Consider the following 26,458-nt stretch of genomic DNA (forward strand, 5'->3'; position numbering starts at 1 on the left):
TGAAGATCAGTTGAAAAATACAGCCTCTATCACATGCACAAGGTGTTTCTTTGATTTGACCTAGTGACCTACTTTCTGACCCCAGATGACCCATAATCAAACTCAACGTAGATTTTATCAAGGCAATCATTTTGACCAAATTTCATGAAGATCAGTTGAAAAATACAGCCTCTATAGCGTACACAAGTTTTTTCTTTGATTTGACCTAGTGACCTACTTTTTGATCCAAGATGACCCATATTCAAACTTGACCTAGATTTCATCAAGGCTATTATTAAGACATAATTTCATGAAGATTTATTTAAAAATACAGCTTCTATTGCATACACAAAGTTTTTCTTTGATTTGACCTAGTGACCTAATTTTTGACCCCAGATGACCCATATTAAAACTTGACTAATATTTTATCAATGCAATCATTCTGACCAAATTTCATGAAGATCAATTGAAAAATACAGCATCTATCGCATACACAAGGTTTTTCTTTGATTTGACCTAGTGACCTACTTTTTGATCCAAAATGACCCATTTTCAATCTCGGCCTATATTTCATTAAGGTTATTATTTTGACTTAATTTCAGGAAGATCAATCGAAAAATACAGCCTCTATCGCATATACAAGCTTTTTCTTTGATTTGACCTAGTGACCTAGTTTCTGACCCCAGATGACCCATTTTCGGACTCGATTTAGATTTTATCAAGGTTATCATTCTGACCAAAATTCATGAAGATTAATTGAAAAATACAGCCTCTATCGCATGCACAAGGTTTTTCTTTCATTTGACCTAGTGACCTAGTTTTTGACCCCAGATGACCCATTTTCAAAGTCGGCCTAGATTTCATCAAGGTTATCATTCTGACCAAAATTCATGAAGATTAATTGAAAAATACAGCCTCTATCGCATACACAATGTTTTTCTTTGATATGACCTAGTGACCTAGTTTTTGACCCCAGATTACCCATTTTCGAACTGGGCCTAGATTTCATCAAGGTAATCATTCTGACCAAATATCATGAAGATCAGTTGAAAAATACAGCCTCTATCGCATACACAAGCCAAATGTTGACAGATGACAGACGACAGACAGACACACAGACGACAGACGCCGGACATCGAGCGATCAGAAAAACTCACCCGAGCAACATACAGAACTTTCAAAACAAAATTAATGTTTTTTTCCCCATTTTCAAGGACTACAAAATCGCATTTGTCGCATTTATTTCTTTTACTCATGACGAATTCTGTCGATTTTCTACAAAATAAACAACGCGACAATAACCTGGAAATGACCTTCAATTCAGCACTGATAAAATTTCATGCTGTGATAATTGCGTTTAGTGTACTAAAACACGTCCCGGTATGGTACCGTACTATCATTTACTCGTCGGTAAGCCCTGTCGAAGATAGGTTTGTCATTTGTTCATCTTTCGTTTTATATTTTGGTCTGATCTGTTATTTTTTTCTGATTTTCTATTCGCAGAACATTAATTAAAGGACAATTTATCAAAATTTACTTTCTTTTTTTTTTCAAAATTCAAGAACTTTTCAAGGAGTTTTTGGCAGTTTCAAATTCAAGTACTTTTCAAGTACTAGGCATCAAATTCATGTACATTTCAAGACCTGTGCGAACCATGGAAAAGAATATTTTTAAAGTATTTTCCTATATATGTAAAACTTGAGACCCCCCAGGGCGGGGCCTCTTTTCACCCCAGAGTTATAATTTGAACAATTTTGGTAGAGGACTACAAGGCAATGCTACCTACCAAATATCAAAGGCCTAGGTCTTGTGATTTCAGACAAGAAGATTTTTAAAGTTTTTTCCTATATAAGTCTATGTAAAACTTGTAACCCCCGGGGTGAGGCCTCTTTTCACCCCAGGGGCATAATCTGGACAATCTTCATAGAGGACCATTAGATGATGTCACATGCAAAATATCAAGGCTCTATGACTTGCGGTTTTGGACAAGAAGATTTTTAAAGTTTTTCCTTTCAGTTGCCATGGCAACCAGAGTTCTGCTTGGAATTCAATTCTTTAAATAATTCTGAAAGGGGACCACCCAAGGATCATTCCTGTGAAGTTTAGTGTAATTCTGCCAAGTGGTTTTCAAGAAGAAGATTTTTTAGAAAATGTTGCCGGACGGACAACGACTGACGTCGGACGACTGACAATGAGCAGTCACAAAAGCTCACAATGAGCCTTTGGCTCACGTAAGCTAGAAACAAGAAAGTAGGTCAGTAGGTCACATTCATGGTCACTGAGATTCAGTTTTAAGATCGGTGTGCAAAACTGTACATGTCATCCAAATTTCAAGACTGTATCTTAAAAAACAAGAAAGTAGGTCAGTAGGTCAAGGTCACAGTCAAGTGACCCCTTATAGCTTGGGGTCATCAGGTAATTGGTCATCAGGTAATTATAATTAAACAGTCTAGGAAATATGATCTGACCATTTTTTAAGTATTTATTCCTATTAAACTCATATAACAAGTGACCCCAAGGGTGGGACCTCTTTTCATCCCAGGGGCATAATTTGAACAATCTTGTTAGAGATCCACTAGGTAATGCTACATACCAAATATCAAAGGCCTAGGCCTTGAACTTTCAGACAAGAATATTTTTAAAGTTTTCTTCCTATAAAAGTCTATGTAAAACTTGTGACACCCGGGGCGGGGCCTCTTTTCACCCTAGGGGCACAATTTGAACAATTTTGGTAGAGGACCACAAGGCAATGCAACATACCAAATATTAAAAGCCTAGGTTTTGTGGTTTCAGACAAGAAGATTTTTAAAGTTTTCTCCTATATAAGTCTATGTAAAATTTGTGACCCCCGGGGTGGGGCCTCTTTTCACCCCAGGGGCATAATTTGAACAATCTTCATAGAGGACCATTAAATGATGCCACATGTTAAGTATTTAGGCTCTATGCCTTGCAGTTTTGGACAAGAAGATTTCTTTAGTTTTTTCCTATATAAGTCTATGTAAAACATGTGACCCCCGGGGTGAGGCCTCTTTTAACCCCAGGGGCACAATTTGAACAATCTTTATAGAGGACCATTAGATGATGTCACACGCCAAATATCAAGGCTCTATGCCTTGTGGATTAGGACAAGAAGATCTTTAAAAAATTTCCTTTCGATTGCCATAGCAACCAGAGTTCTGCATGGAATTCAATTCTTTGAACAATTTTGAAAGGGGGCGACCCAAGGGTTTTTCCTGTGAAGTTTGGTGTCATTCTGTTATCATACCTGGCTGACATATTATGCCCAAAAATATTGTCAGCAAGTTTGGTGAAGATAGGATGAAAACTGTTCGACTTAAAGAGCGGACAAGGTTAAATTCACAGTTTTTGGAGTAATTCAAGGGAAATAATCCTAGAGTGCCTTGGGCGATTCGACTGGTTGTCGAACTTGGCCAAGAAATTATGCCCACAAACATTGCCAGCAAATTTGGTGAAGATCAGATGAAAACTGTTTGACTTAGACAGCAGACATGCTTTGGACGCCGACCACCCTCCCGCCACCCGCCGCCACGGGTGTTCACATAATACGCCCCGCTCTTTAAAAAAAAACTGCTAGGGTCAGCGGGAAAACAAGGTAGGGTTAGTTACCCAAAACAAACAATTTTCTTTTTAGATCTGAACCATCCATTTCCGCCAGCGGTCAGTTCTTATTGACAAACCTGGCAGAACACAATTGACTGTATGTGATTTTGTGCACACAGAAATATATGCTCAGACACAAGCACATATGCACTACATGCTTTCCCCCACCCCCCTCACCCAACACCACCCCTCAGTTTTTAATGATAATCAAGCAATTAATTTATAATAGCCTTATGTACCTGTTTAGCAGCCTCTAAATTTCCAAGATCAATAAGCAAGGCTCCAGATGTCTCCAGGGCCCTTACATTATCTGCCTCCATCTCAAGAGCTCGCTGACAAAACTTCTGGGCAAGTTCATACTCAAATCTGTCTATACTGTCTTGTGCCTGAAATGTATATATGTTCAAATCAACATTCTCACATGGCTGGATTTGACTGCCAGTTAAACAAGAAGAATTTCAAGCTCTATAATATTCCACGATAAACAATGGTTGACGTGCAGACTGGCAAGACAGCATTATGACATCAATTGCCACAAGAAATCTGGTTCTTTTCTACTTGGATAAATGGAACCCAGCGTATGTTTTATCAAAATATTTCAGTGAACAAGTAAGAATGAAAACAATCAAGATCTTCTTGTGGTTTGTCATCTAATTTATCATAGTTCATTGTTCTGATGCACAGATATTAAACCACTTGGGCTAACGCCCTCAAATACAGCAAACCACCAGCAGGCCTTGATTATTTGTTGAGCAACTACATTCATACCCCCTCTAAAAGCCTTGTTAAACAAGTGACTGGTATTGGGAGGAACCATTAAACAATCCAGTTGTGACCTTGACCTTGAGCTGGCAGGGGTGAATTTTGAATTCTCCACATTGTCTTAATAAGGGAAATATTACAGCTAAGTAATATTAAAATCCTCCAAGAGGTTTAGGAGATACAGAGCAGACATAAAATGGAAGGCTCAAAACTTTGACCTTGAGTTGTGACCTTGACCTTGAGCCAACATGGCTGACTCATGAGTACTGCACATCATCTTGATGAGGTGATCATTTGACCAAAGTTTCTTGAAATTCCTTCAAGGGGTTTAGGAGATACAGAGCGGACACAAAATGGAAGGCTCAAACATTTAACTCAGAGTTGTAACCTTGACCTTGAGCCAACATAGCTGACTCATAAGTTCTTCACATTGTCTTGATGAGGTAGTAATTTGACCCAAGATTCATGATTATCCTTCAAAGGGTTTAGGAGATACAGAGCGGACACAAAATTGAATCTCAAAACTTTGACCCTGAGTTGTGACCTTGACCTTGAGCCGACATGGCTCACTCATGGGTTCTGCACATCGTCTTGATGAGGTTATCATTTGATCAAAGTTTCATGATTATCCTCCAAAAGGTTTAGGAGATACAGATCGGACACGAAATGTTATGGAAGGACTAAAGGACGGAAGATGGAAGGACGGAAATACAAGTCAGAGTTATGGGACCTGACCCAGTGAGGATGGTAATTGATCTAGAAGAGTGCCAGAATGTCACAATATACGCCCGTCGCAGCAAATTTCTTTACACTAGCACCTGTATTTGCAAATAGAATTTTAATTTTGTGGTTGTTTACAATGTTGTTTTTTTAGAAATTATTATAATTCTTTTATTTTTCTAAGTCCACAAAAAAAAAACCTTACCAGGTAGAAATACCTTAAAATACACCCAAAATTTGAAAGTAACATCAATGTTGTACCACAGAAAAGTGGTCTTGGTTTTTCCCTACAGTCAATTATAAAAAAGTTACAATGTAAGTTATTTATAGAAACAACTAAGGGAAGTTAATCTTTAACCCTTTACCACACAGAACAGAAGCCAATGTAACCTCCTTTACATAACACTGATAAGTGATAATCAATAATCAATAATCGGTATATGGCTGATAAGCGTGACTGTCTTATCTGAACAGAGGTGTTGGCATTATTTTGTGATTACACACACTTTTGTTAAAAATATTATTATTTTAATATTTTCTGTAAGTTTGACATTATTTTTGTCACTATAAAGTTTATAGCAATTTAAATTCTCCTTCCAATGATACAAAATTCATTGTAGTTTCTCTTTGAGTTTCGAAGATATAAAGTGTTAAAGTAAGGGAAATATATTTTTAGGCATAAAATTCTGTTTTGGATTACTTTCACATTGATATTCATATACAATTTCATTTTGATGTTTGAAAGTTTGATTTATAGTTAATAGACTCATCTTCCGAAATTGGAATCGGTAAGTATTTATATAAAAAAAACAACCATCAAACTGAATAACACTACATAAATAACGGATCCTTAAATTTCTGAAAGTGCAAAAAGATCGCTGGCATCGAGACTCGTAACCGACTACAATTCTTGTGCTAAAAATTAAAATATTTTTAAATAATATTACGTAATATTTTGCTGATCAAATGTCGGTACATCACGGGTGACTTCCACTGCAATTAACTCTTGGGGTGTCATAAAATATCTGGAAGTCGGGGTCCTTCTGTTTTGATTAACACTTCCCATTATGTAAAGCCATAAATTCCAAGCCATCGTATACACAAATTGTTGTTTAGGGGAAATCCGCATATATCACACGTGACCTTCATGACCTAACACATTTAAAAATACTTAGATGTTAAATGGTTGTTATTTTTAGAACGAGGAAAGTCCCGCGAACCGGCCAGTTGCAAGTAGTTTTCACAGTAATTTTCCATGACGTAGCGTCGTGCACATGTAGGAAAAAACCCTGGTGTCTTTTTTTGCAAAGTACTCGATAAATTTAAGTAGTAACCACATGATCTTTTACGCAAATATTGATGACGAAATCCCATATTTTGCGTTAGTAAACATCCAGAATTCTTTTCTTTAGGAAAAGAAAGAAAATAAAGCAACTGATTATGATATACGGGGATAGATGTTTTTGTTCAAATGGCCAATACATTTTTATCGGGTAATCGATAGAAACGGGTCAATACGTTTCTGTTTGGTAATCGATAGATACGGTGATAAACGTATTGATGTGGGAAAGGGTTAAAAAAAACATGAAGAAGATATGCTCCGGACAAAGTCGTTCTTGTATCTGACCTTAGACATCTAAGTGTGACCTTGACCTTAGACCAAGGGACCTGGTTCTTGCGCAAGACACTCCGTCTCATGATGGTGAACATTTGTGCCAAGTTTCATAAAAATCCCTCCATGCATGAAGAAGATATGCTCCGGACAAAGTCTGTGGACACCAAAATCCGCCCACCCGCCCTCCAGGGGCGTTCCCATAATACGTCCCGTTTTTCAAACGGGCGTATAAAAATTAACATGAGGACCATGATGGTCCTGAATCGCTCACCTGTCCCCATATGACCCAGTTTTGAAATGAGTATGACGTCGTTTTTTCTATTATTTGACATAGTGACCTAGTTTTTGAGCTCATGTGACCCAGTTTTGAACCTGACCTTGATATCATCAAGATGAACATTCAGACCAATTTTCATACAGATCCCATGAAAAATATGGCCTCTAGAGGTCACAACGTTTTTTTATTATTTGATCTACTGACCAAGTTATTGATGGCACGTGACCCAGTTTCGAACTTGACCTAGATATCATCAAGGTGAACATTCTGACCAATTTTCATCAAGATCCATTCAAAAGTATGGCCTCTAGACATGTCACAAGGTTTTTCTATTTGAGACCTACTGACCTAGTTTTTGACTGCAGTTGACCCAGTTTCGAACTTGACCTAGATATCATCAAGATGAACATTCAGACCAACTTTCATAAAGATCCCATGAAAAATATGGCCTCTAGAGAGGTCACAAGGTTTTTTTATTATTTGACCTATTGACCTAGTTTTTGACGGCACCTGATCCATTTTCAAACTTGACCTAGATATCATCAAGATGAACATTCTGACCAATTTTTATGAAGATCCATTCATAAGTATGGCCTCTAGAGAGGTCACAAGGTTTTTCTATTTTTAGACCTACTGACCTAGTTTTTGACCGCATGTGACCCAGTTTCGATTTGACCTAGATATTATCAAGATGAACATTCTGACCAATTTTCATGAAGATCTTGTGAAATATATGGCCTCTAGAGAGCTCACAAGGTTTTTCAATTTTTAGACCTACTGACCTAGTTTTTAACCGCACGTGGCCCAGTTTCGAACTTGACCTAGATATCAACAAGATGAACACTCAGACCAACTTTCATACAGATCCCATGAAAAATATGGCCTCTAGAGAGGTCACAAGGTTTTTCTATTATTTGACCTACTGACCTAGTTTTTGAAGGCATGTGACCCAGTTTCAAACTTGATCTAGATATCATCAAGATGAACATTCTGACCAATTTTCATGAAGATCTTATGAAAAATATGGCCTCTAGAGAGGTTACAAGGTTTTTCTATTTTAAGACCTACTGACCTAGTTTTTGATGGCACGTGACCCAGTTTCGAACTTTACCTAGATATCATCAAGGTAAAAATTCTGACCAATTTTCATGAAGATCTTTTGAAAAATATGGCCTCTAGAGAGGTCATAAGGTTTTTCTATTTTTAGACCTACTGACCTAGTTTTTGATGGCACATGACCCAGTTTCGAACTTGACCTAGATATCATCAAGGTGAACATTCTGACAATTTTCATACAGATCCCATGAAAAATGTGACCTCTAGAGTGGTCACAAGCAAAAGTTTACGCACGCACGAACGAACGGACCACAGACGGACGACGGACGCTGCGTGATCACAAAAGCTCACCTTGTCACTTTGTGACAGGTGAGCTAAAAATAAGTTTGAAGTATATATGCCGTTAAATAATAGCTGTATGTACTTGCACGCAAAACTTAAACCAGGATTTTCTAAGTCCAAAAATGGGCATAATTTGGCCAAAATGCAGGTCAGAGTTACGAGACTTGATGCTATCAGCTAGTTTTATTACCCCAAAGACACATGTTTAGTTTCAATTCAATATCTGCATTAGTTTTGGCGATAGAAACTTGCATATAAAACTTTAACCAGGATTTTGTCAGTCTAAAAGGGGGGCATAATTTGTCCAAAATACATGTCAGAGTTATGGGACTTGACCCAGTGAGGTTGGTAATTGATCTAGGAAAAGAAAAAATAAGTTTAAGCAATAACTGTAAGTACTTGCACGAAAAACTTTAACCAGGATTTTCTAAGTCCAAAAGGGGGCATAATTTGGCCAAAGAGCCGGTCAGAGTTATAGGACTTGATGCTATCAACTAGTTTTATAACCCCGAAGACACATGTGAAGTTTCAATTCAATATCTGCATTAGTTTTGGAGATAGTAACTTGCATGTAAAACTTTAACCAGGATTTTTTAAGTCCAAAAGGGGGCATAATTTGCTCAAAATACATATCAGAGTTATGGGACTTGATCCAGTGAGGTTGGTAATTGATCTAGAAAAAGAAAAAATAAGTTTCAAAATCTATATGCCTTTTAGTAATAGCTGTATGTACTTGCATGCAAAACTTAAACCAGAATTTTCTAAGTCCAAAAGGGGGCATAATTTGGCCAAAGTGCAGGTCAGAGTTATGGGACTTGAAGCTATCAACTACTTTTATAAACTGAAACTGAGTAATTTGATTAAACGCCTATTTTCATACAATGATATATTCAATGGAGTTGTACATCATAATTATTATTATAACAATATTAATAATGACAATAATAACTAGAAAATGCTTTTGTAAAAAAGCGCATGTCTCCCCCAATGCAAAGTCCTATAGGCAAGAAGTCAATAGGAGTCAGGAGCGAAAGTCAAAGAGACACTGATGGTTGGCTGCAATAGGGATCATCTACTTGGCATGTCTAGTCATCCCGCTAAATTTCAACACTCTTGGCCTAGTGGTTCTCAAGTCACTGTTCAGGCTTCTGTGACCTTGACCTTTGATCAAGTGACCTCAAAATAAATAGGGGTCATCTACTCTGCATGTCCAATCATCCTATTAAGTTTCAACATTGTAGGTCAAGTGGTTCTCAAGTTATTTCCAAAAAATGATTTTACATGAACAGGCCACTGTGACCTTGACCTTTTATAGACTGATCCCCAACATCAATAGGGGTCATCTACTCTGCATGTTCAAACATCCTATGAAGTTTCAACATTCTGGGTCAAGTGGTTCTCAAGTTATTGATCGGAACTGGTTATCAATGTTCAGGCCCCTGTGACCTTGACCTTTAACGGACTGACCCCAAAAACAATAGGGGTCATTTACTCTGCATGAACAACCATCCTATGAAGTTTCAACATTCTGGGTCGAGAGGTTCTCAAGTTATTGATTGGAAATGGTTTTCCATGTTCAGGCCCCTGTGGCCTTGACCTTTAACAGAGTGACCCTAAAATCGTTAGGGGTCATCCTCTCTGCATGACCAATCATCCTATGAAGTTTTATCATTCTGGGTCAAGTGGTTCTCTAGTTATTGATCGGAAATGGTTTTCAATGTTCAGGCCCCTGTGACCTTGACCTTTCACAGAGTGACCCCAAAATCGTTAGGGGTCATCTACTCTGCATGACCAATCATCCTATTAAGTTTCAACATTCTGGGTCAAGTGGTTCTCAAGTTACTGACCGGAAATGGTTTTCAATGTTCAGGCCCCTGTGACCTTGACCTTTAATGGAGTGACCCCAAAATCGATAGGGGTCATCTACTTTGCATGTACAATCATCCTATGAAGTTTCAACATTCCGGGTCAAGTGGTTCTCTAGTTATTGATCGGAAATGGTTTTCCATGTTCAGGCCCCTGTGACCTTGACCTTTGATGGAGTGACCCCAAAATCAATAGGGGTCATCTACTCTTCATGACCAATCATCCTATGAAGTTTCAACATTCTGGGTCAAGTGGTTCTCTAGTTATTGATCGGAAATGGTTTTCAATGTTCAGGCCCCTGTGACCTTGACCTTTGACGGAGTGACCCCAAAATCAATAGGGGTCATCTACTCTTCATGACCAATCATCCTATGAAGTTTCAACATTCTGGGTCAAGTGGTTCTCTAGTTATTGATTGGAAATGGTTTTCAATGTTCAGGCCCCTGTGACCTTGACCTTTGACGGAGTGACCCCAAAAACAATAGGGGCCGTCTACTCCAGCAGCCCTACAACCCTATGAAGTTTGAAGGTTCTAGGTCAAATGGTTCTCCAGTTATTGCTCGGAAATGAAGTGTGACGTACGGACGGATGGAAGGACGGACGGACGGACAGGGCAAAAACAATATGTCTCCTGGGGGAGACATAATAATAACAGCCTTATTGTAACAAAACTGTCATGACCGGCGCGCACCCCTCCCCTTGAGGTCATTTTACTCCTATTTTGTATACCAGTGCTTAAAGCATCACATGGTATGCCCAGATGAGCTGCATATAGAGGTTCAAACCCCCACCGTTAATGGTGCCATCATATACTATTTAAGAACTAGAGAATGCTTTTGTAAACTAGAATGTGTCTGTAGCACACAGGGTGTGCCCCCCACGGGTACATTTGTCACAAATAAGGGGCAATAATTCAAATGTTTGCAGTCTTAATGGGGTTTAGCCTAAACAAACATTTTATGAAAAGGATTCATTATTCTAGGCCCTATACGTTTTGTGCTATGAGCATCACAAACAAAAAATCCACTATTTTGGCTATTTCAAGGGCCATAACTCTGTAATAAGAGCTAAGATTTTCAAGAAGAATGCCAAGTGTGCAAGGTCACATCACGATAAAGGCTCCAGCAAGGTTTCCTGAATTTACATCTAATACTTTTTGAGCTAGACACATAATTAGGTGAAAAAGTGCATTTTTTTTACTGTTTCAGGGGCCATAACTTTAACAAGAGGACCATGATGGTCCTGAATCGCTCACCTGTCCCCACATGACCCTGTTTTGAACCGAGTATGAAGTCGTTTTTCTATAATTTAATATAGTGACCTAGTTTTTGAGCTCATGTGACCCAGTTTTGAACTTGACCTAGATATCATCAAGATAACAAGAGGACCATGATGGTCCTGAATCGCTCACCTGTCCCCACATGACCCAGTTTTGAACTGAGTATGACATCATGTTTTTCTATAATTTGACATAGTGACCTAGTTTTTGAGCTCATGTGACCCAGTTTTGAACTCGACCTAGATATCATCAAGATATAAATTCTGACCAATTTTCATGAAGATCCATTGAAAAATATGGCCTCTAGAGGTAACAAGGTTTTGCTATTATTTGACCTAATGACCTAGTTTCTGAAGGCACGTCACCCAGTTTTTAACTTTACCTAGATATCATCAAGATTAACATTCTCACCAATTTTCATGAAGATCTCATGAAAAATATGGCCTTTAGAGAGGTCACAAGGTTTTTCTATTTTTATACCTACTGACCTAGTTTTTGACTGCACATGACCCAGTTTCGAACTATATCTAGATATCATCAAGGTGAATATTCAGACCACTTTTCTCGAAGATCCATTGAAAAATATGGCCTCTAGAGAGATCACAAGGTTTTTCTATTTTTAGAAATACTGACCTAGTTTTTGACCACAGTTGACCCAGTTTCAAACTTGACCTAGATATCATCAAGATGAACACTCAGACCAACTTTCATACAGATCCCATGAAAAATAGTACCTCTAGAGAGGTTACAAGGTTTTTTTATTATTTGACCTATTGACCTAGATTTAGAGGACACGTGACCCAGTTTCGAACTTGACCTAGATATCATCAAGCTGAACATTTTGACCAATTTTCATGAAGATCCATTCAAAAGTATGGCCTCTAGAGAGGACACAAGGTTTTTCTATTTTTAGACCTATTGACCTAGTTTTTGACCGCAGTTGACCCAGTTTCAAATTTGCTCTAGATATCATCAAGATGAACATTCAGATGAACTTTCATACAGATCCCATGAAAAATATGGCCTCTAGAGAGGTCACAAGGTTTTTTTATTATTTGACCTACTGACCTAGTTTTTGACGGCAAGTGACCCAGTTTCGAATTTGACCTAGATATCATCAAGGTGAACATTCTGACTAACTTTCATGAAGATCCATTGAAAAATATGGCCTCTAGAGAGGTCACAATGTTTTTCTATTTTTAGACCTACTGACCTAGTTTTGGAACGCACGTGACCCAGTTTCAAACTTGACCTAGATATCATCAAGCTGAACATTCTGACCAACTTTCATAAAGATCCCATGAAAAATGTGACCAAAAGTTTAAGCAAGCATGCACGAACACACAGACGGACGGACGACGGACGCAGGGAGATCACAAAAGCTCACCTTGTCACTTTGTGACATGTGAGCTAAAAATAGGGGGTGGAGCCTGCCAAACAATTAGAGGTGTGCAAGTTTATATCATGACAAGAGATCACAGAGTGATCTTGGCGCCCACCAATGTGCCATTTTTGAGTGTTCCTAATTTCAAGACTTAATGACTAGCTCAAGGTCAAATTTCATTTCCGTACACAACACTGGGCATGTGGTCCAAATTTGAAAGCTGTAGCTTGAGAAATGTGAAAGTAGGTCACTAGATCAATTTCAAGGACAAAGTTCTTTGTACACAAAACTATGCATGTGCATCAAGGCTGTAGTTTTTGAAATCAGAAAGTAGGTTACTAGGTCAATCTTAAGGTCAAAGTTTATTTCGGTACACAAAACTATGCAAGTGGTCCAAATCTGAAGGCTGTAGCTTGAGAAATGTGAAAGCTGGTCACTAGGCCAAAATCAAGGTCAAATTACACTTCAGAACACAAATCTATGCATGTGGTCCAAATTTAAAGCCTGTACCTTCAAAAATGTGAAAGTAGGTCACTAGGTCAATCTTAAGGTCAAAGTTCATTTCGGTACACAAAACTATGCAAGTTGTCCAAATTTGAAGGCTGTAGCTCGAGAAATGTAAAAGTAGGTCACTAGGTCAAAATCAAGGTCGAATTTAATTTCGGAACACAGAACTATGCATATGGTCCAAATTTGAAGCCAGTACCTTCAAAAATGTGAAAGTAGGTCACTAGGTCAATGTAAAGGTCAAGGTTTGTTTCGGTACACAAAACTATGCATGTGGTCCAAATTTGAAGCCTGTACCTTCAAAAATGTGAAAGTAGGTCACTAGGTCAATGTCAAGGTCAAAGTTTTTTTCAGTGCACAAACTATGCGTGTGGTCCAAATTTAAAGGCTGTAGCTACAGAAATGTGAAAGTAGGTCACTTGGTCAAAATCAAGGTCAACTCATGTCAAGGTTCATCTTGTCACTCAAAACCATACATGTGGTCCAAATCTGAATGTTGTAGGTTATTGACAAGAAGATTTTAAAAGCTTTACCCTATACAAGTCTATATGAACCATGTGACCCCCAGGGCGGGGCCATATTTGACCCTAGGGGGATAATTTGAACAAACTTGGTAGAGAACCACTAGATGATGCTACATTACAAATGCCAAAGCCCTAGTCTTTGTGGTTTGGACCAGAAGATTTTCATAGTTTTTCCCTATATAAGTCTATGTAAACCATGTGACCCCCGGGGCAGGGCCATATTTGATCCTAGGGGGATAATTTGAACAATCTTAGTAGAAGACCTCAAGATGATGTCACATACAAAATATCAAAGCCCTAAGCCCTGTGGTTTTGAACAAGAGGCTTTTCAAAGTTTTTCCCTATATAAGTCTATATAAACCATGTGACCCCCCCAGGGCGGGGCCATATTAGACCCAAGGGGGGATAATTTGAATCATCTTGGTAGAGGACCACTAGATGATGCTTCATACCAAATATCAAAGCCCTAGGCTCTGTGGTTTTGCACAAGAAGATTTTCAAAGTTTTTCCCTATATAAATCTATGTAAATTATAGAAATAAACAAAGGGCCATAACTCATTCAAAAATTGTTGAACCAGTCTGATTTTCAGGGGGACACAACTAGGGTACTGATACATCATTCTGACAAAGTTTGGTCAAAATCCCCCTGGTAGTTTCTGAGGAGATGTGATAACGAGAAATTGTTAACGGAAGGACGGACGGACGGAAGGACGACGGACCACGGACGCAGAGTGATTTGAATAGCCCACCATCTGATGATGGTTGGCTAATAAAGACGATCTAATTTAGCAAATTCCACAGCATCTACTTTTTACGTCGCACTCTACTTTTGTTTTCGCATGCCGAAAAAACACCAGGAAATAAACTTTCTATGCCGATTTGTCGTCTTAAATCTTACTGACAACGAAAGACAATGGTTTTAATCAGCGATATAGGTACAAAATCATCGATTACATGTACATTAAACGAACTGCCTGTGCTTTTAACTTAAATCAAAGGTGAAATATTCTGTCGATGCTTGACAAAATATAAGTTTGCTAATTTGATAAAAAGTATTACAAGAACATTCGCCTCTTTTGACTGTCTAAAAATGATAGTTCAGAGTTATCAATCTGATATATACTAGTAGATTAATTATTGATTCCACAACACCAATCTTCAACTTCAAGCATATAAATGTTACAAATTCTCACTTTCAGCTCCAGTTCAGACAACACAACAACTATAAACCCTAACACACCTGCTTATCCTGATCTTGACAAAAAAAAAGAACTCTGGGCACAGAACAAAATTTGACAATGATTGGAAGAATGATCGTCCCTGGCTTGAATGTAGAGTGGAGTTAAGTGACGATGGAATTCAATATGAAGCCATGTACTGTACATTATGTACCAAGTGGTCAGTGAGCAAGACAGGACCATGGGTCGGGACAGGATGTACATCAACACGACTTGATATTGTCAACAACCACGCAGAAACAGCTAGACACCAGAGTGCTGTATCTAGTGAATTATCCAACCCAAAGCTAATACAAGAAGTCACACTTGACTTTCATTCAAAAGAAACTAAAGCTCTAATCGACGCACAGAAGGTGTTATATTTTCTGATCCAGCACAATCTTCCTCACACCACACTGTTCAAACCCCTAGTGAATCTCTGTGTTGAGTTAGGTGCAACAAATCTACCACATCTAAATAAAGGTAAAAATGCTACATACACTGGCCATTCAATAGTCGACGAATTCTTGAATTGTCAAGCTGAAACAGTGGAAGAGGATGTGGTGAAAAAAGTGAAAGACAGTGAAAGCTATGGAATAATGATTGATGAATATACAGACGTTAGTGCAAGAAAACATCTTGCTGTTGTCAGAAAGTACATTGACAGTGGAGTCACCAAACTTGTGTTCCTACAAGACATCCAGCTACCTAATGGCACTGCACAAAATATCTGCAGCTCCCTCTGTGAGTACCTGAACAATTCAGAATTAAGTCTAGAGAAAATGACGTCATTCGCTAGTGATGGACCGTCAGTGATGACTGGCAAGAAAAATGTCGTAGCTCTGCTGAAACAAGAGGACCATGATGGTCCTGAATCGCTCACCTCTTCCCACATGACCCAGTTTTGAGTATGATGTCATTTTTCCTATTTTTTGACATAGTGACCTAGTTTTTGAGCTCATGTGACCCAGTTTTGAACTTGACCTAGATATTATCAAGATAAAAATTCTGACCAATTTTCATGAAGATCCATTGAAAAATATGGTCTCTAGAGAGGTCACAAGGTTTTTCTATTATTTGACCTATTGACCTAGTTTTCGAAGGTACGTGACCCTGTTTTGAACTTTACCTAGATATCATCAAGGTGAACATTCTCACTAATTTTCATGAAGATCTCATGAAAAATATGGCCTCTAGGGAGGTCACAAGGTTTTTCTATTTTTATACCTACTGGCCTAGTTTTTGACCGCATGTGACCCAGTTTCGAAACTGACCTAGATATCATCAAGGTGAACATTCAGATCAATTTTCATGAAGATCCATTGAAAAATATGGCCTCTAGAGAGTTCAAAAGATTTAAATAATTTTAGACCTACTGACCTAGTATTTGACCGCAGTTGACCCAGTTTCAAATTTGACCTAGATATCATCAAGATGAACATTCAGACCAACTTTCATACAGATCCCATGAAAAGTATGGCCTCTAGAGAGGTCACAACGTTTTTTCATTATTTGACCTACTGACCTACTTTTTGAAGGCACGTGACCCACTTTCGAATTTGACCTAGATATCATCAAGATGAACATTCTGACCAATTTTTATGGAGATCCATTCACAAGTATGGCCTCTAGAGAGGTCACAAGGTTTTTCTATTTTTAGACCTACTGACCAAGTATTTGACCGCACATGACCCTGTTTCGAACTTGACCTAGATATCATCAAGATGAACATTCAGACCAACTTTCATACAGATCCCATGAAAAATATGGCCTTTAGAGAGGTCACAAGGTTTTTCTATTATTTGACCTACTGACCTAGTTTTTGATGGCACGTGACCCAGTTTCGAACTTGACCTAGATCTCATCAAGGTGAACGTTCTGACCAATTTTCATGAAGATCTTATGAAATATATGGCCTCTAGAGAGGTCACAAGGTTTTTCTATTTTTAGACCTACTGACCTAGTTTTTGAAGGCACGTGACCCAGTTTCGAACTTGACCTAGATATCATCAAGGTGAACATTCTGACCAATTTTCATGAAGATCTTGAGAAATATATGGCCTCTAGAGAGGTCACAAGGTTTTTCTATTTTTAGACCTACTGACCTAGTTTTTGATATCACGTGACCCAGTTTCAAACTTGACCTAGATATCATCAAGATGAACATTCTGACCAACTTTCATAAAGATCCCACAAAAAATGTGACCTCTAGAGTGGTCACAAGCAAAAGTTTACGGACGCACGCATGGACGCACGCACGCACGGACGACTGACACTGTGTGATCACAAAAGCTCACCTTGTCACTATGTGACAGGTGAGCTAAAAAGAGAACCCCAAGGTCATCCCCGTGCACTGCATGAATCATCGTCTGCAGCTAGCTGTATCTAAGGCCTTCGGAAGTGTCAAAGAAATAGACAACATTGATGAATTACTGACAGGTCTGTGGAAGTACTACCACTACAGCACAGTTAAATCAGGGAGTTTGAATGCTATACAGGACTTAATGCGTGAAATGGGAACATCTGAGTCTGACAACAATCTAACAGTGAAAAAAGCTGTCCACGCCCGCTGGCTCAGCCATGAAAATGCACTCCAAAGCATAAGGAAACTGTACTCTCCTATCTGTCAAGACCTAGAAGATGCTGTTGCCACTGGACGAGACAAAAAGTTAGGTGAACAAGCAAATTCGATGAACTGGAATCCCCTGCCGAAAGGGTCAGAGGTGAGGAACGGCAAAAAAATATATCCAGCAAAAAGTTAAGAATGTTACCAAGAAGCAAATAATTTCATTAGTCAAAATCAAATTAAAAGAAAATGAATGGTTTGTTTGGGTGGGGGGGGGGGGGGGGGGGGGGGGTGAGGATACAACAGTTTACATGTTGATTATAAATACTGATAGAAAACGAAAAATGAAAAAAAAAAAAAAAAAAAAATTCGGGGGGGGGGGGGGGGGGGGGGGGGGGGGGGGGGAGGGGGAGTGACCAAGGTAAGGTGGCGACCAGGTGTAGGTACACAACATCACATGTTTATAATAAATGTTCATGGAAAAGAATGAAAGAAGTTTAATGAAATTCTTCCCATTGGTTGGTTTGTTATGTACAGATCTGTGGATTTTTAAACAATTAAAGGGCAATAACTATATGGAAAATTGACCAATCGAAAAAAACTTAAAGGGCATCATCGCAGTATCTTGGTTCATGTCTATTTCAAGTTTGATGAAATTCTACCTGCTAGTTACTGAGAAATGGCTGCAGACGGACATTTTTCATTAAATCAAGGGCAATAACTCTGAGGGAAATTGACCTATCAAAAAAAAACTTGATGGGCATCAGCGCAGTATCTTGGTTCATGTCTATTTCAAATTTGATGAAATTCTACCTGCTAGTTACTGAGAAATGGCTGCAGACGGACATTTTTTATTAAATCAAGGGCAATAACTCTGAGTGAAATTGACCAATCAAAAACAAAACTTGACGAGCATCATCGCAGTATGTTGGTTCATGTTTATTTCAAGTTTCATGAAATTCTACCTAGTAGTTCCTGAGAAATGGCTGCGGACGGACGGACTGACTGACGGATGGACAACGCCATTTCAATACCCCCCTCCCGATTTCATCGGCGGGGGATAATAAGGGTCATTTGCTGCTGATGACCAACCTCCCTATCAACTTTCATGATCCTAGCCTCAAGCCTTCTTGAGTCATCATCCGGAAACAAATTGGTCTACATACTAACTGACCGACACACATCTGCAAACAATATACCCCTCCTTCAAAGGGGGGCATAATTACTTGAACAATTTCATTAACAGGTCACGCAATAAACATTAGTATGATTATTTTAAAATGGGGCCATAAATAAATGACGAAAAGATTTTTTTAACAAGAGGGCCATGATGCTCCTGAATCGCTCACCTGAGTAATATGAGCAACATGTCTCAAATGGCAAACTGATGCTAAAATATTAAGAAAGTAGGTCATATTCATGGTCACTGAAAGTCAGTTTCTTATTAACATCCTTAACTTTTTGCCGGATAAATAAGATCAGTGTGCAAAACTGTATATGGCATCCAAATTTCAAGGCTATATCTTAAACAAGAGGACCATGATGGCCCTGTAACGCTCACCTGAGTACCATTGCTCAAAATGATATGATCAAGTTTTCACATAGAGCACATAGGCATACACATTAAATATCATCAGGATAAACATTTTGTTGTAACAGTCCCTTTTGACCAAGTAAGGGCCAATTTCCATACTAAGTCTGAGGGTCCTAGGCTCAAATGCTGCATTTTTGTACTAACATGACTATTCCTTACCCTGGAAGATTTAAATAACAATTAAAACCAATCTCATTAGATGCTGCTGAGATATATTCGTTTACATAAAATAAATGGAGGTAATTTGTCATAAATTCAGTCTAAAGTTATCTACCCTGATTGTCCGAGTCCATTTCAAAACAGTATCTTCATTGGTTACTGAGATACACACATTTTAATCTGAAACAAAGGGAGGTAATTTGACATAAAATCAGTCCATAGCTATCTACCCTGATTGCCTCAGTCCAGCTAAAGATAACAAGCAAATTCGATGAATTGGTATCCCCCGCCTAAGGTTTGTGGTGAGGAATGGCAAAAAAATTTATCCGGCAAAAAGTTAAGGATGTTAATAAGAAGCAAATAATTTCATTAGTCAAAATCAATTTAACAGAAAACAAATGTTTATTTAAAGAGTACATAATAAATGTATGATACTTTGATCCTGACTAAAGAATTTATTTTGAATGGGATATGCTTACTGTAATAAGCTTAGCTTTTAAAATTAAATGCAGTTAATTGAAATATGAGCTTGAAGTTTAACTAGAACGAAATATTGTCTTTGAGTGGTTTGGCACCAGGTGTTGTTGTTTAACATGTACATTTGAACTTAAAAAAACAGATGTCTTTATGAGAACACTGGTAAGATATCTTGAACATGACTGAGGGCAAGGCTTGTGCAATCACAACTTAACATGTTGAAGGTTTGAACATTTAAAAAAAAAAAAAAAAAAAAAAAGGAATGGAAATATATATATGTATATATATTTACTTTTTAAGGGTGTGGGGGTGCGGGGGAACGGGAGAGGAAACAAAATTTCACATGTTGATTATAAATATTGATGAAAATTAAAAATGAAAAACAAGAGGGTCATGATGACCCTGGATCGCTCACCTGAGTAATATGAGCTACATGTTTCTAATGTCAAACTGATGATTTTTAGAAATTTTTTGGAAGATTTTCCAATGTACAATCAAGTAACCCCTGGGGCGGGGCCAATTTTACCCCGGGGGTCATGATTTGAACAAAGATCGTAGAAGTCTACTAGGAAATGTTACATGTCAAATATCTAAGATCTAGGCCTTCTGGTTTATTTTTAGCAAATTTATGAAGATTTCCCTATGTACAATCAAGTAACCCCTGGGGCTGGGTCAATTTGACCCTGGGGGGGTCAAGATTTGAACCAATTTTGTAGAGGTCCACTAGGCAATGCTACATGTCAAATATCTAAGCTCTAGGCCTTCTGGTTTATTTTTAGAATTTTTTTGAAGATTTTCCTATGTAAAATCAAGTGACCCCTGGAGTGGGGTCAATTTTGATCCAGGGGTGTGATTTGAACAAATTTTGTAGAGGTCCACTAGGCAATGCTACACGTGAAATATCTAAGCTCTAGGCCTTCTGGTTTATTTTTAGAAAATTTTGAAGATTTTTCTATGTACAATCAAGTAACCCCATGGGGCGGGGTCATTTTGACCCTGGGGGTCATGATTTGAAAAATTTTTGTAGAAGTCTATTAGGCAATGCTACACGTCAAATACCTCAGATCTAGGCCTTCTGGTTTATTTTTAGAAAATTTTTGAAGATTTTCCTATGTAAAATCAAGTGACCCCTGAAGCGGGGTCAATTTTGACCCAGGGGGTCATGATTTGAATAAATTTTGTAGAGGTCCATTAGGCAATGCTACATGTGAAATATCTAAGCTCTAGGCCTTCTGGTTTATTTTTAGAAAATTTTTGAAGATTTTCCTATGTAAAATCAAGTGACCCATGGGGCGGGGTCAATTTTGACCCCGGGGTCATGATTTGAACAATTTTAGTAGAGGTCCACTAGGCAATGCTACATGTCAAATATCTAAGCTGTAGGGATTCTGGTTTTTGAGAAGAAGATTTTTAAAGATTTTCCTATGTAAAATCAAGTGACCCCTTGGGCGGGGTCAATTTTGACCCTGGGGTCACCCCGGGTGACCAAGGCAAGTGGGCGACCAGGTGTGGGTGCGCAACTTCACATGTTTATAATAAATGTTCACAGAATAGAATGAAAGAAATTTAATGAAATTCTGCCAAATGGCAAGTTTGTTATGTACATTAAAGGGCAATAACTCTGCAGTTACAAAAAAAATCCATACGAAATTGTGTGTGCACAACCACATTATAGTGCTCTAAATTCTGTTAAAGTTTCATAGTTCAAGGTCAAATATATCAAAAGTTATGATGCAGAAATTGCCATATTTATAGTACTCTATATAGTTAACACTAGAAACTTCTAAGGGCCATAACTCTGGTGTTACTTGGGCAATCTGACTGAAACTTGACGGGCCGCAAGAACTCATAGTGGTGAACTCGTATATGAAGTTTTAAATAAATATTCCCAACCATTTCCTAGATATGGCTCCGGACGGACGGAAGGAAGGACAGATGGACGGAAAGACGGACGGAAGGACGGACGGACGGACAGACAACGCCAAAACTATATCCCTCCGACTTTCGTCAGGGGATAAAAATCAGGTCCCTCAGCAGCTGGACTGCTAAAAATGATGATGCAGTATGAGAAATTGTATTACATTCTTCTCTTATGTGACATGTGTGCTACCTTGGCCCGTCTGACCCTAGTTTGAACAGGAAAATGTTGACTTGTCATGTGTGTATCCTCAAGTTCACTCAACGATCCATAACATTGAGAAAATGAAAAGGCACCCAGGACCCTACCTTTCCAAAGTAGACAACATGGCAGCTTCACTCGGTATAGAGAAGAGAAATGAAGGGAAGGTGAAGGAAGTCAGAGATAAGTTCATTGTGTCCCTAACTGACCATCTGGAGGAACGCCTAGAACATTATAGAGGTTGTGTCAGCCTTATCAGTCCTTGACCTTAGCCGAGTTCCTGCAAACCAGTGTACTTTCCATGGTGACATTGAGATCTCCCAACTGTCCAATCATCTCCAACTTCCTGAAGACGATGTCTTGTTTGAGTGGAATGATCTGAAGGAGAAGTTCAACCCTGTGCTGTCCTCCTGCACTCCCAAGTTCATGCTGGAAAAGCTCCATGAAACAAAGGTATATATTCCATAAAACCATTGGATTATGTTCAATATGTAAAATTTAGATCTTTACAATAATTATGTAAATATTCATACATACTTAAAATCTACTGCTATTTATTTTTAGGAAAAAGTGGTATGTCTTGCATACAATTTAAGCTCCCAAGGACCAACACCTAAAATTGGGAAAATGCAAATGTTCATCTAAGTTGAATGTATATTCAAATAACTATTATAACATTTCCACATATTTAACTGTAATTATTTTTTATTTATTTTTTTTACTTGTTTCAGGAAACCACTGGTATGATCAGTCCCCTGATGAACAAGCTTCTCTCCATCCACCAAACGCTCATCCTATCCACTGCCCCAGTCGAGCGTGTCTTCTCACAGGTTACATGAACACAAAGACACACAATGATATTGACTTGAAAAAGGTAGTGAAGAAGTTCATGAGGAACAATCGCCGCATTATGTAGATAGTGAAAATGACAGTTGATGTACTGTGTAACATTTAAAACATTTTACATTGAATCGGATTTGAACAATTTCAGCCTTTCAAGTTATTCGCGCAGAGCCATTCGCGCATGCGCAGTGAAATTATATCATTCTTGCTGTACATAAAGTGTAGTCAGTGTAACGTCTTTTTTTTATTAAAATATTTTGAAGTGGACATTGTCAAGAACAAGGTAAGTCGTTACCAAAAATATTGTTTTTGATAACAATGCATTTTGAGTGCCAATTCACATGCGTTGATCTAAATTTTAGAATAAACCAAACTCATAGCGAAACACCCTAAGTGATGACCTACTTACACTATCAATAGGAAACATAAATAAATAGCATGCTTTAGAAGACTTTTTGCTTAGTTACGCATTTTAATAGGTTTATAGAGGTGAGCTGCAGTCAAAGTATCATTTTTAATGTGTATAAATGTGAAGTTTTTGAAGAAGGAATAGTGTAAACAATAGACCACGTGACTTTTGGGGCGATTTTACTACACAATACATGTACATATGCTACTTTTGGCAGGTGGCGCTGTGTAAGGTTTTTCCAATTATTAAATGAAGCTATTTATAAACATATCCCAATGTCCTGCAGTTACTGAAACCACAGACACATGGGGGTTAGCACCCCTCCCCCTCCCAGGCCCCCCCCTGACAACCCTCAGTCAATATATTTTCGTTTTTTAAAACAAACTGAGCACATGTTTCGATCATCCAACGACTTCTGTTACCATTTCAACATGTTTGAAAAATTCCCATACTCTATCAATGCTCAAAAAAAACACAAGATAACTTACTTCGCAATGTAAACACGATTTTCTTGTCCAAGGAATAGGAGAATAGATCCCAGCTTGATGCTGCGCAGTCAAATTTACTATACAGAGCCGGGACACAGACGACATCATTAGCGGTTAAAATGAAAATACTTTTTATGAATGTCAACTACCGCCATGGTCAAGGTAGTACAGACGCTGGTTCTGAAACGTTTTTTTTGGGGCAGGGCCGCGGGTTCGCTCCGCGCTTTGGGCATTCTTTTTTTTCTTTTTTTAATATAATATTTTCAATTTCTTTTCAATATATTCTCAAGATAAAAAAAATATTGAAAAAAAAAAGAAAAAAAAAGATTGCCCATAGCACGGAGCGACCCCGCGGCCCTGCCCAAAAATATCCTCACAGAACTAGCATCTGTACTCTCTCGGCCATCGCGGCAGTTGATGTCGTAAGCGAGTATTTTCATTTTAACCACTAACGATATTGTCTGTGTCCCGGCTCTGCGTAGTAAATTTGACTGCGCAACATCAAGCTGGGATCTATTCTCCTATTCCTTGGACAAGCTATTTTGTGTTGAAAATGCTCGGAGTAAGTTGTCTTTAGTTTTTCTAAGCATTGATAGTATATGGCAGATTTTTTAAACATACTGAAATGGTAACAGAAGTTGTTGTATGATCAAGACATGTGCTCAGTTTGATTTAAAAGGCGAAAATATATTGGCTGAAGGTTGGCAGGGGCGGATTGGGAGGGGTGACAGGTTCTGACCCCAAAGTGTCTGTGACTGAAACATTAGGCATTTTAATTTATCAATTTGAGGCCGCGTCAGAACTTTTGACTCGGTGTCTTGGAGAGAATTTTCTCTTGTACATACTTGCTGATAACAAGAGGCGCGAGGCAGTATTTATAAAGAGATAGATAGTAGAAATAATCCAACGTATAAGCTTGTCTAAAGAGATAACAGGTCTAGGATTTTGTATGTTCTGTAAAATTATAGATAGAAAAATCTTTGAAATTATGGATGGTCCATAAATGTACTGTACAGTATATATTTTAAAACGAAGAAATCCTAGAATAGACCATGTGACTTACGGCGCAAATTTACTACACATGTACATATGTTACACTCGGCAGGTGGCGCTGTTCAAGGTTTTTCCAATTATTAAAGCGAACTATTTTTAAACATAATCCAATGTCCTGCACAAGGGGGCATTTCGTCTTATTATGAGGTCCAATGATAGTCCAGATAATGGGCGATTTGAGACCTCGTGAAAAATTTTGACTCGCTGTCTTCTGGTACATACATGTACTTCCTGATGATAAATAACAACCACTACTTTTCTGCTAGTTTTGATTACAAGACGAAAATTGTGTTTTGGACTCTAGTCAGTGTATGAATGTATTGAATGACAAATCAATTGTGCTTTTGACATAAAATTAAAGTGATAAAGATTTATATAGGCCCTAGATTATGACACTAACACATTTTTCAGGTTTTTCTGCATGAGTGACAGCAGCTATAATTGCATATTTTGTGCTACATTTATTTGATTTTTTTGAAGATATCCCTAGTTTTTAACAACTGCCCTGACCTTCCAGTTATGATCAGAAATTAATTGTTGAATGTTGGGAGTATTTTTCTGTAAATGTAGATACGGATTTATAGGGAGATTACGCACCCACTCGATGAAAAATGAAAATGTAATTTTAGTCCCATTCAAATACACTTAGGTACTTTCACTTTGAGAAACAGTGTATAATTTCCAATCTGCACACTTTCCCGTCTTAAATATCATATAGTATTTAAGATACCCTGTATGACTACAATTTAGGTATACATGTACTGTAAGGTCAAAACAAAATGTTTCCAGTAACATGCTAAAGAAAAATAGGTAGGTAGCTGGTCCAATCTGCACACTTTCCCATCTTAAAAATCATATAGTATTCAAGATACCCTGTATTACTACAATTTAGGTATACATGTACTGTAAGGCCAAAAAAAAAATGTTTCCAGTAACATGTTAAAGAAAAATAGGTAGGTAACTGGTCAGTAATTAAAAAAAAAAAAATTCTGGATCTTATTATTAAGTGGGACCTTTCAGAAACTATTTTTGTGTACAAAAATACGAATAAGGGAGTTATTCCTTTAGAGCATCAGTAACAGGGATATAAACTAGCTATTTTTATTTAGGGGCCCAGACTGTCAAAATTAATGTTTAACATTAGGTATATGGGCATTTTCTCCAACAATTTAGGGTCCCAGCCCAAAATCTAGCAACCATGGGCTACTGGGCCCCTGCTAGGGGTGTAACAATATGCTAGTCTCACGATACAATATGTATCGTGATACAGATGCAACGATATGGTACATATCGTGATACGAATTGAGTATCGTAAGTAAGCATTTACTGGTTCGAGTCGTAAATTCGGCCACTTTTTGCGGTTTTTCATAAATATTTCTTTCTTTTTACAACAGCTTTGTACAAAATTTCTACCATACGTGCTTTAATACAAGCAACATTGATTGTTATCATTAACGGCCGTTTACAGTATGGTAAACAATAAATCCGCGCTTAAAATATCGGACAGTTAACTAAGCCTCCACATTTTACCTTGTAGAGGTTGTAAATATTCGGCCACTTTTTAAACATAATGTTGGTTATATTTTCAACATTGGCTTGG

The 26,458-nt window shown here is 38.0% G+C and overlaps 1 protein-coding gene across 2 annotated transcripts in view; it reads right to left on the reverse strand.

The window, feature by feature from the left end:
• Positions 1-26,458, reverse strand: part of LOC123524457 (uncharacterized) — a 229,434-nt gene that overhangs the window by 143,882 nt on the left and 59,094 nt on the right. For both annotated transcript variants that reach the window (XM_053538851.1, XM_045302666.2), the window contains exon 3: positions 3,840-3,986. In XM_053538851.1, the coding sequence (XP_053394826.1) occupies positions 3,840-3,986 (147 nt within the window). The remainder of the gene's footprint in view (positions 1-3,839; positions 3,987-26,458) is intronic.

The sequence above is a fragment of the Mercenaria mercenaria genome, chromosome 3 (assembly GCF_021730395.1).
Source record: "Mercenaria mercenaria strain notata chromosome 3, MADL_Memer_1, whole genome shotgun sequence".
In the NCBI taxonomy this organism is placed as follows: domain Eukaryota; kingdom Metazoa; phylum Mollusca; class Bivalvia; order Venerida; family Veneridae; genus Mercenaria; species Mercenaria mercenaria.